This window comes from Asterias rubens, chromosome 14 (assembly GCF_902459465.1).
Source record: "Asterias rubens chromosome 14, eAstRub1.3, whole genome shotgun sequence".
Taxonomy (NCBI): Eukaryota; Metazoa; Echinodermata; class Asteroidea; order Forcipulatida; family Asteriidae; genus Asterias; species Asterias rubens.
Window position 1 is genome coordinate 1,889,390 of NC_047075.1, and position 17,020 is coordinate 1,906,409.

General features: G+C 37.3%; 1 protein-coding gene across 1 annotated transcript in view; it reads left to right on the forward strand.

Moving 5' to 3' along the window:
- LOC117299544 (ras and EF-hand domain-containing protein homolog) overlaps positions 1 to 16,028 on the forward strand; it is a 35,615-nt gene extending 19,587 nt beyond the window's left edge. The window contains exons 6-15 of the mRNA XM_033783093.1: positions 3,376 to 3,447; positions 4,038 to 4,153; positions 6,859 to 6,939; positions 8,192 to 8,309; positions 9,256 to 9,385; positions 9,860 to 9,941; positions 10,343 to 10,457; positions 11,220 to 11,321; positions 12,147 to 12,223; positions 13,075 to 16,028. Of these exons, the coding sequence (XP_033638984.1) occupies positions 3,376 to 3,447; positions 4,038 to 4,153; positions 6,859 to 6,939; positions 8,192 to 8,309; positions 9,256 to 9,385; positions 9,860 to 9,941; positions 10,343 to 10,457; positions 11,220 to 11,321; positions 12,147 to 12,223; positions 13,075 to 13,180 (999 nt within the window). The 3' untranslated portion in view covers positions 13,181 to 16,028. The remainder of the gene's footprint in view (positions 1 to 3,375; positions 3,448 to 4,037; positions 4,154 to 6,858; positions 6,940 to 8,191; positions 8,310 to 9,255; positions 9,386 to 9,859; positions 9,942 to 10,342; positions 10,458 to 11,219; positions 11,322 to 12,146; positions 12,224 to 13,074) is intronic.
- The last annotated feature ends 992 nt before the right edge of the window (positions 16,029 to 17,020 follow it).

Here is a 17,020-nt window from a genome sequence, read left to right on the forward strand (position 1 = left end):
AAAAACGACATTACTACAACGAATTTTAATGCAAGTCGCCTGACACACGAGGTGTGTGCTAGAAAATCAACTCTTTTCCAGAGGCCGTTTAAATCTGTAAAGTGTTACTGTCGGTTATAAAAACTTGCTTTGCAGTACCAGCTTGTGATAGTTAGTTTGAAGCATTTTGAGAAACATTTCTCTTCGAACTAGTGGTTTTGGAAAAAGATATCAGTTTTCATGCCTTAAAATTTGAATCTGTAAAGCTTTGCTGTCGGTGATACAGCAAAAACAACTTTTGAACAACATTTGAAAATAGTCAAGAACCTGAAGACAGAATGTTGACTTGTTTGCCATGACTTCAGACGACCATCAAAGCAACGTTTGACACGTACTTCCAGACAGACAAACACTATCGTGGGCGTACAAGAAAGGGTCAATACAACGTTGTACCCCATTAAACCCACCCAGAGACCCCGTAATTGCCTTTAATTGCCTGGTGTGAAGCTTCAATATCACACAAATCGAATTACGTCGACATGTTACCATCGATCGCCAACGGGCCCGATGGCATTCACTTACAGATTGCATATTAAAGAAGCAGAATGCCTCATTTAATAGCGGACTACGCTATAATCTGATTTTATGTGCTCCATACTGTTTTGTTAATAACGATATTGGACACTATTGGTAATTACTTAAAATTAAAACTTACTTGGTAATGAGCAACGGAGAGCTGTTGGTAGTTTAAAACATTGTGAGAAACGGCCTCTGAAATATCGTAGTTTGAGAGAAAGGATAATTTCTCACTCAAATATTAAAATACTTCAGGCCTGAAGCCTTTTTATACAATCCACCTGAAGCCCACAAATTTGTGTAACAAGCGTGTTTTTGTTTGATTATTCTCTTGCAACTTCGATGACCAATTGAGTCAAAACTTTCACAGATTTGTTATGTTATGCATGTGTGTTTGCTCATAAACCAAGTAAAAAATACTGGACTAGACAGTTACCAAACATGTCCAGTGCCGGATACGAAAATGAGCACTTGGTGGTGGTGATTTATTGTTTGCAAGATTCTTCGGCCTCACTTCCTCTTGGTGGCGCTGTTTATTCTGAGATATCTATGACTGTGTTTTATCAACATCTCTCATGGGAATCTTTCAGTCGCCAATTATCGCTACCATAATCCGATTTTGATCAATTTAGACAAGCTTTTGGTAGACACAATTTCGTCATCGTGTACACTTTTACAGATGTTTCTAAAACTAGGGCGATACTTTAAGCTTGGCCTCGGGCAGGTGTATATAATGTTATTAGTGAATTCAATGTTTTCTTTTAAATCATCTTATTTTCAATGTGTAAAACGGATTAAAGATGCTCGGCCAATTTGTTGGCCCATTTGATCCGTAATTTAGCTAGGCCTACTTTTGTAGGTTCGCAAACTTTTTGGCTTTCATGGTATTACACAAGATTTAAAGCATCATCGAATGGCTAAGTCATCGGAGTGTGGGTTCGAATCCCGGTCGTGACACTTGTGTTCATGAGGAAGATACTTTACGATAATTGCTTCTTTTCACCCAGGGGTATAAATGGGTACCTGCGAGGGTAGAGGTTGATATTTTGTATGAAAAATCCTTTGGAGCGCCACAGCAGCCTGGGGCTGTACTCCCTTGGGAGCTGAGAAAGATCAAAGAATAACATGTAGTTGGCCTAATGACCAGGGCTCTAATGTAAAGCGCATTGATACATTATCAATGCGCTCTATAAGAAGTTATTGAATGTTTTTGGTTTCAAGACAGCATCATCTTTCAAACCTCGCTCACACAAAATAAAAGTACATATTATTTTACAAACGTAAATCGTGAGATGCTACTTTAATACGGAGCCGAAATTCATTGCAATTTCCACAAAAAAAAACGATGCTAAACAACAGTAGGCAGATTGTAGGCAGTAATTGGGATGTAAATACAACACGTTGGCAACTGCCTGAGTTACCATTGCTATGCAGGGATTTATGCGAGCACTTTGGCACGGCGCTTTTGAAGTGTGGCTTAACCAAAAGTGGCCCGGATTAGGAACTGAAAATTTAATTAATTCTGAATTAATAGTTAGCCTCAGTTACCCAGAAACATCGTAAGGATGCCTAATGTGTGTGCAGCCACAGCCGTGTTGCACCCTTCAATGCACTCAGCACTATTGGTAAATAATTACTCAAAATAATTGTTAGCATACAGAATTACTTGGTAACGAGCAACGGAGAGCTGTTGGTATAGTATAAAACATTGTGAGAAACGGCTCCTTATGAAGTATAACATCGTTTTTGAAAAAGAATTGACTTCTTAAAATAATTATTTGAATTCAATAGGAGACCTCTGTCAGCTGAGGTCTCGATTTCAAGGCATGTGAAAGCTCACAACTTGTGCGACAAGGGTTTTTTCTTCAATTATTCTCTCGCAACTTTGACTACCAATTGAGTCCAAATTTTCACAGGTTTGTTATTTTTATGTTTATGTTGAGATACACCTTGTGAGCCTGGACTGGTCTTTGACAACTATCAAAGGTGTCCAGTGTCTACAGCACACTATCATTGACATAACATACTCGTGTAATTTTGACAAACAACTCTTTCCTAAACATGTTCCAGTCGTTTGTTATTGAAAAGTGAGGAGAAGAAGAAGAAGTTTTTTCTTCAAAAACACTCACATGAAATCGTAAACGAAACTTAAATCTCTAAGTTTTCGACTTGGGAGAGATAAATCAATACATGCTACGAATAGATAAATACTTTGTGTAGGATAAATTACACGGCCGTGTACAAAAGTCAGTCCTCACATATGAAATGGGAATATATTCCTAAATAAACCGTTACTCTTCCAAGCTCAATTTATATTTATTACCTTTCCTACTCCCCTTGTAATATTCAACCGACGGGGAAAAATCGAACAAGATTTCTGCCTAAGTAGCCCACCGTGTACGTTACATTATGCCGTAACTGGACTCTGATATTGTTCGGAATAAAATGTAAACAATATTCGTCGACGCTAGAGGGCGTAGTGTCACAGTTGTCTGGTCATGATTTTATTCGCCTTGGGGTGTGAACTTTATCTTAACAGCAGATCTGTTGGTTATGGTACGTGATAAGGCAAAGAGATCTTGAGTTTCTGATAAGACCGAAGCCCTTTTAGCTCCGAAAATGAAAGGATTGTTTATTCTTTTCCTCCGGAATCAAACACTTAAACTCCCATTGGCGAACTGCACTTCGGTTTCAACTAAAATATTGCAGAGGTTGAAACTAAAGGCCACATCCAAATGAAATCCAAAATCATCTACTTTCGCGGTTATTTGTCTTTAATCCAACGATGCATTTATTTTTGTCTTGATGTTTGTTTTCTAGCTGGAAACCATGGTGATGGAGTTAAGTCGACACGAAGCGAACATAGTATCAGAAAATGAGGACCTTGTAAAGGTAAAACCTTCAAAAGAATAGAAGTCAATTGGAGATTTTGGAACGCTAGGTGGCAGCAGACTTACCAGGTAAATTGTCATTGTTTCCGTCGTTCTGCGCATGTGCACATTACCGAGAACAATGGATTTTACCTGGTAAGTCTGCTGCCACCAAGCGTTCCGAAAGTCCCCCATTTAATATGCACACAGTGCGAGAAATCTCCATTAAAGAAAGTGGTCAGAAAGATACATCTATTTCCTTTGGCAACTCACACCTGTTATCGTTATGTTATTCTAAGTATATTCAATCTGCACACCATACGGAAAGCTCCATTAATGAAGGTGGCCAGAATAGTAACATCCATTTTCCTGTAAAACCCACACCTGTTATCTCCATGTAAACCCTTTTTAATTAGTGGACTTCATCGGGGTTAACTGCTCGTCCATTTACTCCAGTGAACGGTTTTGAAAAAGTTAAAAGAAAAGTATAAATTTAAAAAAACAGACAGAACAACCAACAACCGTTTTTGTTTTTCTTTTTTTTCTGATTGCAAATAATTATCGATTATCTTGGGTATCATTCCCAATGTTTTTAACTTTATTTTGTTTCAGGAGAACACACAACTGCGCTTGCGCCTCGACCAGTCTCTGGCGGGTCTTAACGAAACGCAGCAGCTTTGTCTTCAGCTCCAGGACGAGACTGAACGAGAACGAGATTTCATCGAGAGGTATGTTGGAAGGTATCTATCCCAGACGGCTGTTTCCTTCTCTTTCCATGGGCCAAATATTAGTAAAAATTACAAAACAGTTGTAGGCATATAAGGAGCTTTTGCAAAAGAACACTGTTTTAAAAAGCTGAACTTTGAGGACAAATAATAATTGCATTGTAGACCAAAATCATTTCTGAGACAGACATTTACTCAAAATTATGTTCGCTTTCGTGTTTCTTTAAACATGTCAAAGCTTCATCCAATGCAAGATCTTTTGGGACGCTAGGTGGCAGTAGATTTCCAGATTAATCAAATATGCGCAAAAACAGCTACTCGCTACCATGGGCAGCGCGCAGTATCGAGCGAGCAAGGCATGCTGGGGAAAAATGGCGGGGCGAGATCGACCACCCTTAGGATTGAGGTTGGGTTTATACTTAATTTGGACCGAAAAATTGCGTCCTCCTAGCGTTCCATAGTACCCTGGCCTTAAAATGCCAGGTTATCACAACCGCATCTTGCCAATAATCAGGCATCACTTTTTGTTATTTCATGTTAACACATGCTGCTTCTTACGTGCCGCAAAAGAAGAAATTTACCTGCTTTGCACATCTTTATTAATGTTTCCTCTTTTACCAAACAATTTTGTTTGATTTTTTTTTAAATTGTTTTGGCCCTTGGGAAGTACCTCCCCCCTTCCGTTATACACTGAGCATATTGAACATGTCCATAATTTTGTGCAAACATTTGGCATCATAGACCAACATAGTCTGGTAAGCCCAACATGCAGTTAGACGGAACCGGAGGGTTCAACAAAAATCTGTAACTTCAACCATGCAACGGTTATTTTTCAATAAAAATAAAAAAACATAATGGAAAATTTATAAACCAGTCACGAAGCATCCAGACACATCCGGGTGTACTTCGTCACTCTATGATCTCATTGGAGACTAAATAATGCAAAGAGTCAGTTCGAGACGAAGGCAATTATTATAAATAACTCATCTCCATCCATGATTGAAAAGCTTGCTGCCTCAAGGGTTTCCAGAGACAAAAACTCCAGAAAAAAACTCCAGAAAATTACAAAGATTAAGACGAGTTCGCAAGCGGTAACATTAAAGCTGAATTTCCATGAAGAGAAACAAAGGACATCTTCAAATTGCTCTGAGCATGATATCCACAAGAGGCTTAGCAAACTGTAATCTCGCAATCTTGAGAAAATCTCGGAAATTCACGCGGGAGTCGAGCCCCACATGGCCGAAAGAGTAACATCAATAGTTTATACGACTTTGAAACAAAACAAGAACAGTTTGCTATTGCCTCGTTCCCAAAACCCACAACCTTCTTTTTCTCAAGCCGTGAAATTATATTTTTTTTTATAAACTGTTTCACACTGGTCGATCTGCGTTTCACGTTCATTGTCCACCATTGTTGAACAGTAAGATTATATTTTGAAATGTATAATTCCATTGATATATTTTATTTTATTTTAATAAATCCCATTTCATAGTCTTGTTTCATTGTGTCACGCTCCCCCATAATAACTTCACTCATTACGCCAAACTCACAGCTCTTCGTAATAATGTGCTAAAAGTCAGGGTCATAGATAATTAGAATAAAGCAAGACAATTCTCTAAGAACAAGCTCTGCCTGGCAAGTAGATACACACATGGTGTTACCGCAAACCAAATTATACATCGATACCTCACCATGCAATGCCTCAAATCCGATATAGGTCTTGCTTGGTGAACATAATGCAGATTTTAGGCAAAGTTACAAACAAAGAAACGATAAACGTATCATGTGAGATTCAGTTGAATACAGGGTCAACTTGATGAGAGAAAAAACACAAAAAAAACGCACGGTATAATGTTCGCAACAGCGACGAATCCAACCGGAGCGCGGATACCAACCGCATATCTGGCCGTTGCTTCGCGAACGGACACCAATTCTTAGAAGTCTAAGAAATGAGTAATGCTTGAATTGTTGCTCACAGTTAAAGGAACACGTTGCCTTAGATCGGACGAGTTGGTCTAAAATGTTTTAAATGTAGAATACAATGATCCACACAAGTTTGCCTCGAAATTGCGTTGTTTTCCTTTTACTGTGCGAACTAACACGGTCGGCCATTTCTGGGAGTCAAAAATTTGACTCCCATTTAAAGTGGCCGACCGTATTAGTCGACGAGGTAAAAGGAAAACCGTGCAATTTCGAGCCATGTTTGCATGGATCATTGTTTTCTACTTTTACAACATCTTGCTAAACCCATATGCATTTTATAAATAAAAAAACGGTTACAAACGCTTTTCAAAGACCAACTCGACCGATCCAAGGCAACGTGTTCCTTTAAATGTTTCTATGTAACAATTAATTTTAAAAACCATACTTCTCAAGGCAGTTTATCCTGTTATCAATAGCTGCAGTACTATACGAAGGAGATTGGTATGGGCACTTTTGGAGTACGGCCCGATCTATGACCCTACCAATTAAGCACAGAAGTTTGAAAAGTTTCTTGATTTTCAACATTGTATTATTTTGCAATCCTGAGAGTGCCCCTCAAACCCAACTTCAAAAGTCTGCAAACCAGCACGACAATATGTATGTTTCAGAACATGGGGTTTCAAACTTTGAGGTTTCAAACTTTGAGGTTTTAAACTTTGAGGTTTTAAACTTGGAAAGTCTAGAAATATTTAATTGATGATTGATTTGAACTTGTGACTGAGCAGAGAATACGCAGAGGTCATGAAGGAACAGGAGAGGAAGTCACGTGACCGACAGAGCCTGGAACTTCAGCTAGAGAAACTCAGGTTAGCGAAACTTAAAAAAAAAAAATAATAATAATAATATTTCAAAATTGTTTAAATGTTTTACAAAAAGTCTTGCTTTTTTTGCACTTTTGCAAACTTATGTTTGGGTCTTTTCACTTATTTTTGAGCAGTATTTTGGGTTGTTTCCAAAAGCATCAAACGAGGCTTGGGGTGGAGCCTAAGCCGAGCCTTGGGGGATGGAAACAAACTGCTACATTGTTTTTGTTCATGAAAACTTCACTGTCTACTAATAATTGAAGGCGTTTTAGTTTATTGTCGAATGTTTTCAATTGCTGTACATAAAAACAAATGTATTCGGCAGTGTCTCATGCATCGTAGTGTTTCAAGAAATGTAGGTGACTGCCTCTAAACAACAATGAGTATAATTCAACGTCATCATTTACTGTGTACTACCTTCACATGGTTGTGCTGCTTTAAATTTGGAGAATGATTTTGTAATCGAAATGGACGGAAATTGTACCCATTGAATGAGTAATTTAATTGAAATTATGTCTTTTGAACCTGCTAAACAACACAGTTTATGAGTTGGTGTATTATAATCTGTAATTCATCATTGTGTAAACTTGTTGCATGTTCTCTCTTTGGAAACTAATTGTATATCTTCACAATTGTTTCTTCAGATAATTGTAATTTTGAATTGTGTCTTCCTCATTTTTATGTAGTTAAGTTTTCAATTTTGAACATAATACAATAATTGTAACGTTTTAAGCTTCAATAACCAGTGTCATTTCTTTGTAAAATTTGGTTCAGTGCCGAAGAATAATGATGTTTGTATGATTATAGGTGTCTTTAAAATGGCGGTATCATTATTATTGAGTGCCCTTCCCTTGTCCTTTAATGTGTCACGATTGTCTGTGACGTCATCGACTGTGACGATGCTCTATCAATTGTTAATCTGTTTAACATATTGTTATAATGTTCTGTGTACTATTGTAAACAACTGTATTATTTGACATTGTATCCATTATTAATATCTTTAACAGATTTATGGGTACTACGTCACCAACTGTGCGTTTGACGCAGTATAAATTGTCAATCTCCTTTTCATGTCATCATTTTCTGTGTACCACGTCACAAAAAAAAACAATAATTTATTTGACGCAGCATCCACTGTCAATCTCTTACCTTGTTCATCATATTATGTGTACTACGTCATCAACTGTGATATTTAATGCAGTATCTATTGTCAATCTCCTAACCTTGGCATCATTTTCTGTGTACTGCGTCACAGGGAAAAATACGAAAATCTGGTGGAGGAAAACTACGAAGTTCGCCCGAGGAGGGTCGGCGTGATGCAGATGAGTCGTGTCAGTAGCTACAGCGACTGCGAATGCGATCAGCAAATGCAGGTAACAGAACCAGAAGTAAGAAACGCTTTGCTTATTTGGAACTTGCAACGCATGCCACTCGTTATGCATGGCATGATGACTTTTTCAAAATGGCGGCGCCCATGAGGACCTCCAAAGGAGCTGAGTGACAATATGGCGCACCAGGCAAACATGCACCTTTTATGCACTTTCATCTTCGATTCGTAGAGTGAAGACTCTTTGGTTTAGTGATGGTGGTTCATTTTGGTGATGAGGGCTGAGTCTGTTTTCATAGTTTACTTTCACACTACAATCACATCATGTGCACAATCTGTCTATTGTACATCAACATGTGTTAGGTCCGGGCTATTAACCCGTTTGACACAGAGATCTTTTAAAGTTCATATCTATTTACATTCGAGTCGGAGATACCCCCAATAGTTCAGAAATTTGCTGGAAGGTTTCACTATTAACTGGCACCCCACCAGTATGCCCAAAACGTTTCATTTGGCAGGGGAGGGTGGGGCTGTGGGAAACCTCAGAATATATCTCAGGCTGTAAGCATGATAATTGGAAGCATGCTTCAAAGAAAATGGTTCCACTTTATAGAGGGTCATCTTTGTAGATCTGTATGTCTGTACAAAGAATCATATATGAAGTGGAAACAAATTCCAGTCCCCCGAAAAAAAACACCCTCACAACTCTGGGATCTGACCCCCTCTCCCCTCTTAGGTGGTATAGTCCAGTTTAGGATATCAATTACTTTGGTTCCCCCGGCCTGCACTTTGGAGATACTAGAGATAATTTATGTTATTTAATGCATATGTTGATATACACCAAGTGTGAAGACTAGTCTTTGACAATTAAAGTGTCCACTGTCCTTAAGTGACAACCAGTTTCATCGCCCAAAAGGATTTGATATAAATGTGCGTACCCTAACCCTAACCCCAACCCTAACCCTAACCTTTGCGATTATTGTAACCCACAGTTTTTACAGCTACGGACGCCAGATAGATGTTTCAAAGTGGTCATGTGCGGAGACTCTGGAGTGGGAAAGACAAGCTTCCTTCAAAGATTCTGCCATAACACATTCACGGACAGTCCACAAGTCACAATAGGTATATAACAATTAAAAATGAATGTATCTGTTAATATTTATGGTTCAAATGTAAATTGGTTACATTGTTCCTTGTTCAAGCTCATATATTGTCAACCTTGTCTCCTTTTATTATTTTATTATTATTAAAGTTGTTTTGTTACGTGTATTAATGTTTTGTTGTCCTCTTTTTTTCAGATTTAGCAGCTGCCGTAAATGTTTTATTTTTTATACAGGCCTCTAATATAAAGGCTGCTACAGGTCTCTTAAAGAATAAGTGTTTATTATGTAAAACAGTTCCTTTCATTTTGCTTAATGTGTTTATTTAGAGTAGGCCTATTCTTAAAATTACTCAGTAATACGTTTGGTCTTATACAGACCGTCTCTTAATTAGCAAAATATCTTATTTGCAATTTTTACATTATTAAAGCTTTGTCTGTTAAAGACGAACTATTTTTTGAAACTAACTTTCTTTTCAACTAATTTGTCTTGCAAGAAATTGGTTTTCACATGAAGTCACTGGTTTTGGATAACAATGTCGTCTCGTTACAAATATGGGACACTGCCGGGCAGGAAAGGTAAAGTATACGCTTGGTTTTTTTTTGTTTTCCCTTCAAGAAAGTATGGAAATAAAAATGTGAGTTTGAATTGAAATTGAATTGGAGACTTTTATGACGCTTGGTGGCAGCAGACTTACCAGGTAAAATCCATTGTTTTCGATAATGTGCGCATGCTCAGAATTAGTAAACAATGGGCATTTACCTTGCAAGTCTGCTGCCACCTAGAGTTCCAAAGTCTCCCATTGAACTAAATACTCTAGATGTATAGGCGTTGGAACATAACGGGAAATTTCTTTTTTCGAAATGTGTTCATTGCTCGTAATGAGGTAAAGATTAGACTTTGCATCGTACAAGTGGTGCCTTGAGTCTAGAATCTGTGCTTCAAACTGATTCAGATTTTGTTTTCTTGACATTATTAGGTTTCGAAGTATCCCACACGCGTACTTCAGGAAAGCAGATGGCGTCTTGCTGTTATATGATCTGTCGTGTGAGAAGTCTTTCCTAAATGTGAAGAGTTGGATTGAAAGCATAAGAGTACGTGCCTTAAAACCATTATGGTTGTATAAAGATAACATGTACTTTTAAAGGCAGTGGACACTATTGGTAATTACTCAAAATAATTATTAGCATAAAACCTTTCTTGGTGATGGGTAATGGGGAGAGGTTGATGGTATCAAACGTTGTGAGAAACAGCTCCCTCTGAAGTGCCATAGTTTTCGAGACAGAAGTAATTTTTCACAAATTTGATTTCGAGACCTCAGATTTAGAACTTGAGGTCTCGAAATCAAGCATCTAAACGCACACAACTTCGTGTGACAAGGGTGTTTTTTTTCTTTCATTATTATCTCGCAAGTTCGATGACCGATTGAGCTCAAATTTTCACAGGTTTGTTATTTTATGCGTATGTTGAGATACATCAACTGTGGAGGCTAGTCTTTGACAATTACCAATAGTGTCCACTGCCTTTAATTTTACTATAGAATCATTCTAGTAATAAAACTAAGAATGCTTTACTCACTAGTGAACTTATCAACAGTTGACTTTGTTTGACCTAATTGCAACTGCTATTTAGCTAGTCGTGTAACTCATTTGTCTCTCTGAATAAAAACGCAAAATGTAATAAAATAATCTAATAAAACAAAGTGTTTTCTATCAATTTGCTGATAAGTGAGCCTCATGAAAATATTTTATAATAGGGAAACCTGTGCAACAATGCTGCTTGCTTTGTGAACCAGAAACACCAGGATTATAACACCTATGAGTTGAAAAATCACTTTTGTTTTGTTGTTCTTATAGGAGGTTGATGATACAGCAACCATAATGCTTGTAGGTCATAAAGAAGACTTAGCCGACTATGATCGAGAGGTGCCTAAGGAGTTAGCGCAGGTTCTGGCGCAGGTAGGATCAACAATGCATTTTTTTCTGTCTTAAGTCTTCATTTTCAAAGTTCAGTGCCACTTTTATGAGTTGGTGCAAAAGTACTGAGTTGTGTAATATTCATTTCTTCATTCTGCATAAAACTCCATCTGTTATTACTTGTACCTTATTGTATTGTTATACTTTTATCATATAATTTTTGGTCAGCAAATTTCCCTTTTTGATGAACTGGTATGATCTTTTGTTTGTGAATTTGTATTTTGAAGGGGGAATTACATAACAAAATGTCCCCATATTTTCTTATCTATTACAGTAACATTGTTTTGTTTTTTAATCACCACTAGATGTTCTGTGAACCTAATAGTTATTCTAAACTTGTTTATTTTTCTTAATTGTTTCCAATTAGGAAACTTTATGTCGAATTTAATTGATTTTAAGTTGGCGTTTGTTCATACTGTCCAGAACATGTGTAATGTGTATGTGATGCGTCAAATCCTCGTTACCTCAATCATTCAATAAATCAGTCAACAAATTAATCGATTCAATCAATCAATCAATCAAAAATTATACAATTGCCTATTATTATTAATATTTATTTATTACTTTTTTTGTAAACGTTCCTATTTTTTAAATGAAACTTTTGTTTTAAAAACAAGTAAATATATAAATTAATCAATCAATCAATCAATAATATTAGGCCTATTTTTATCTCGTCTATTAATGTTTTTTTGTTGGTTTTTTTTCTATTCTGTGAGTTGTAAATGAATAAAGTGTTAGTTCTCAAAATGTGATGTTAACCAACTAATACACAAAATCAGTCAACCAAATCCATCAATTTATTTTCAGGAAAACGGTGCCCTTTTTATTGAAGCGAGTGCCAAAACAGGGCTCAACATCTTCGAGACGCTTGGTAGATTAGCGAGGTATGTTTCAGGCATGCAACGTCTCGGCTGATTAGCTGATGTCCTTTTATCTTTTCAAAACAGCGCCAGAAAACTGAAAAACACTGTACAAAAATTAAGTGTGATCGTGCATTTCCTCTCTTTTTTTTGCCATTCGAAAGTTGCATGTCTGAGTTAGGGCCCAAACCCTTTTTTAAAGAACTGATTTTTTTTATTGTCTTAAAGATACCATGATCATTATTGTTATGACCTCTTAGAAAAAAACGTATTGTAAATTGCCTATAGCCAAGTATATTTGTATGTCTGCTAAGTTAAAATAATTCAATATTCAAAAATAATTATTTTATTGGTCATCAGGTAGCCTTTTGCTAACTCCTCCGTCATGTAAACAGCAATTTTTGTATAGTTTAATTAATATTGTCTCTAGTATTCGAACTGCCAGGCAATCTTGGTGCTAGTTGGCATGACACTGCACTAGAATTGCAAAGGTCGTGGAATTGAATCCCACCCAAATACTGTGCATGTGCATTCATTCACAGAGCCCAAGAAAAGTACTGAGTATACACAGCTAGGAGACATACGCCTTTTGGCGATAGTTATTTTTATTTTATTTTATTACTTTTATGCTCTCCTGGGCACCCCACTGTTGTTTTACTTTGTTTTCTTAAATACTTTTAATATTTGTACATGTCCTTGTAAATGTGATTGCCCGAATAAATATTATTATTATTGACACACAACGGAATAAGAGTTAAACCAACAAGAATATTAAATGTTGTTGTAACCTTCCCCCGGTGTTTTCCTTTTTGGAATAAAACAAGATATCTGTCATTCAAATAATTTAAACAAAACATTGGATTTTTATTCCACAGGGAGCTACAGAAGCGAGAAGATGATAATGTCAGTAGGGTTTATGTGGTGGAACTGAAGGAGGATATTGAGTTCGCCCCAACAAAGAAAAAGTGCTGCTCCTCTTAAAGAGATAACTAATGGGAGACGCTTGGTGGAAGCAGACTTGCCGAGTGAATGTTCATAGACCTTTTCGCAAATACTGGGGCGCGCGCGTAATTGGAATTAGGTGCATTGTGGTCTAGCTAGTGTCCAAATATCCATATCTATCCCACAATGCACCCCATTCAACAGTCTGCACTTGCGCAAAGGTATTTGCGAAATGCTCACGTAGTTCTGAGCATGCGCACATTAACAAGAACAATGGATTTAACCTGGTAAGTCTGCTGCGGTGAAAGTCCCCAAATTGAATTCATGTCATGACGGCCATCTTGAACTTCAACTGTTCAACCTCGAATGCAATATTATTTGGTTGTAACTCTTTTCGGGAAAGCCGCTCCATTAATTAAAAAAGAAGCTATAATAAGACATCATTTTCGTCTATCAATTCACACCTGTTATTTTCATGTATCAGTGGACTTAATTGAATCATGCAGGGTTCCTGACATAAAGTTGTACGACTGAAATAATTCAACGAAAAGGATGTGGACTGTATACTTTCCGATTTTGGGATGGCCAATTTGGAAATTCAATGGACTTTTTCTAATAATCTAGACGTGCATTCCGTATGAATAAGTAACAGCTCTAACGTTCATCAACCAAGATCGTATAGTCTTGTTTCAAGTCGCAGTATGTCCATTCGCTCTGGATCAAAACGTAGACGTCATCGATCAACTTAGCTGTGATAAGGATGATTTCTGCGAACTGTTGTCTGCTGCATGGTGGTTCACATAAATGATACGCGGTAGCATAGGGTAGCACAAAATGGCGTATACGACTCTACACGTTGTTTCTTTGGTTTTAGTTTTATCATTTTTAGTTTTATGATGTAGTTGTAAAATTTAACTTTGAACAGAGTACGATCATTTTAAACAGACCAATGTTTGTCTTGCAGTTGAAGGCACTGGACACGTTGATTACTAATACAAAATACTTGGTGATGAGCAAAATTCAGGCCTTAAGCCTTTTTTACTATTATAAAAGCGCACAGATTGTTGCAAAGAAGTTGTTTTTTCTTGAATTGTTTTTTTATATATTTTTCGACGACCAATTTCACTGTTTGTATTTGTATGCATATGTTGGGATACACCAAGTGAGACTACTGGTGTTTGGCAACTACGAAAGGTGTCCAGTGCCTTGAACAATTACTCTATCTTACCGTAGGGATAACACTGTTATTATTAACAATAGTATCGTCATTAAAGTTACTTAAGAACTTGTTAACTATATAGTTATATATAGTTATTAGTTAACTATTGAGTTCTTTATTAGCAACAAATAATAACGTTTTGGATCAAAGCTTTTTTAAAAGCAAATTATACCTTGAACCAGGTAAACAAAAATGCCTTAATTATTGCTCATTTTAATTAATAAATGAACAATAATCCACATAAGAAGTGGACATGTAAATACGAAACTTAAATATTGTACATAACGAATGTAAAGCTTAAAGCTCCTTTTAACAAAAACGCTTATTATTACTCAACTGAGATGCGCATGCAGTTGTGAAATGTTTAAACTGATGTGTTACCCTCTGTAAATAGTTCAACAACTAATTATTATGAATAATAATGTGACAGGAAAATTTTTCGTGCCTTTCTTAGAAACGTTTGAATCGCAACTCTGCCGCTAAATTGTCGAGTTCTGAATCATGCAACCTCGACCCCATGGGTGATCGATCTCGCAGCGCCATTTTTTTCACAGCACGTGCCATGTCATCGATACGGCGCACCGTCCATGGTGGCGAGGTTGTGAATCTTAGATACCGACTCTTATTATTCAACATGCAGGGCACCAGACTAATTTTCACTTCCACCCTCGGTTTGATGTCATTAATTGGAATGCAATAATATTAGAACTGCAAGATGAAGTGTACACGAGTGGCTATCGTGGCTGCCTGACATGTTCCTCCTTGCATGGACAAAAGAACTGCTATAAGGAAAAGGTATTGGTGACATTAGGCCGCCATTTAATCCCAGCATACCCTGCTCGCTCATAACTCAATGTTGTTAATTCAAATGTGCAAATAGAAAAAGGTGCAATACTCTTTACGCGCCCTCAATTGTATGGTAGCCCGAAAAAGATGCAATAATGAACAACGGGTACCTTTTCAGGCTTCGTGGATCAAGTGTAGCCCTATGCTGGCTGTCTCCCATCCTTGTCAATATTAATTATGCGGGTATAATTGATTGGTAAATGATCCCTTCGCGGCTGTCAGGATTGGCCAATGAGCTGCTTTCCAATGAGAGGGCGCCCTACTTAAATAACGTCATTAAATGGAGATCGATTGGTATAGAGGTATACGTAAAGGTGGGGGATGGCACACTGGCACACACCGTGAAGATCTTTGGTTCCGAAGTAATTCCCTTTAACCATCTTGAAAAAAAGTCCCCAGAACATTAGTGACCACCACTACATCCATCCCTGACATTACCAGAGATGTTCACTCCTTTGTCAAGACGAAGATTTTTGATAATGTTGGTGAGTGAGCAATGGAAAATCGTGTTAAGTTATTTTTGGCAGTTGTGCTTAAAGAGTTGTGTACAATGTCGCACAAAAAGTTGGCCTTCAAAAATAATAATATGAAGAAAACATTGTTATGGTAAAAATAGCATGAATAATCTTGTAAAGACAGAAATTAAAAAATTGTATATAGTGTATAAAAAACAACTAATTATTCCAACTATTTTGACCTATAATGCTAAAAGGGAATGTATAAACAAATCTATGTATTATTGTTGTAAATACTTCAACTTCTTGGAACGCATGCAGTCTGTATACACTGTCAATAAAAGGACATCCGTCCAACTTACCCCAATTAGGATTTCACAGAATATACGTTTTATTTCTGAGGCGGCCATTTTTGGTTTCTTTTTCTCCGACGCTGTTTTTATGTTTGATGACGATCAGTAAGAAATGGTCTGACGTCCCGGTGTGGCTACAGATTCTGCCACTGTCCCGCCCCGCCCCCGCCCCCCCCCCCCCCCCCCCGCCTCCATCAACCCATATGGCGAAATGTGCACAAACAGTTCATCTGATGGCGCCCTTTTTTGAATCACCCTCCTTCAGCCCATGTGGAAGTCCCATTATGGGGTATGGGCAGAATCTCCGGGGACAGATTTCCAAATGGCACGGGCCCGGCCCCCTACTATTTCAAACACCATTTTGATACATATTTATAGGTCTTCCATAGGCTTTGTGTAATGATAACAAGGATGATTTATGATTGCAAAAGGAAAAGTTTATAATTATTTGCACACATAAAAGCTCATAATGGAAACGAGGCACGCATTACAATGATAATTTGCAGGGTGAACGAACTACTGCATCCATCTTGTACACGTCTGTATTGTAGGTGCATTGAAAAGAACTGGGGTGTTCAAATTGGCACCAGTGTGTTTTCACATTAAAGATACACCGAGAGAGTATCAACATTAATCATCGTGTTAAATTAACACCAACGTGATTATGTTAGCAGAAAGTAATATTATTTTAAAGGCAGTAGACACTATTGGTAATTGTCAAAGACTAGCCTTCACAGTTGGTATATCTCAACATATGCATAACATTACAAACCTGTGAAAATTTGAGTTCAATCGGTCATCGAACTTGCGAGATAATAATGAAAGAAAAAATACCCTTGTCACACGAAGTTGTGTGCGTTTAGATAGTTGATTTCGAGACCTCAAGTTCTTAACTTAAGGTCTCGAAATCAAGTTCGTGGAAAATTACTTCTTTCTCAAAAACTATGGCACTTCAGAGGGAGCCGTTTCTCACATGTTTTATACCATCAACCTCTCCCCATTACTC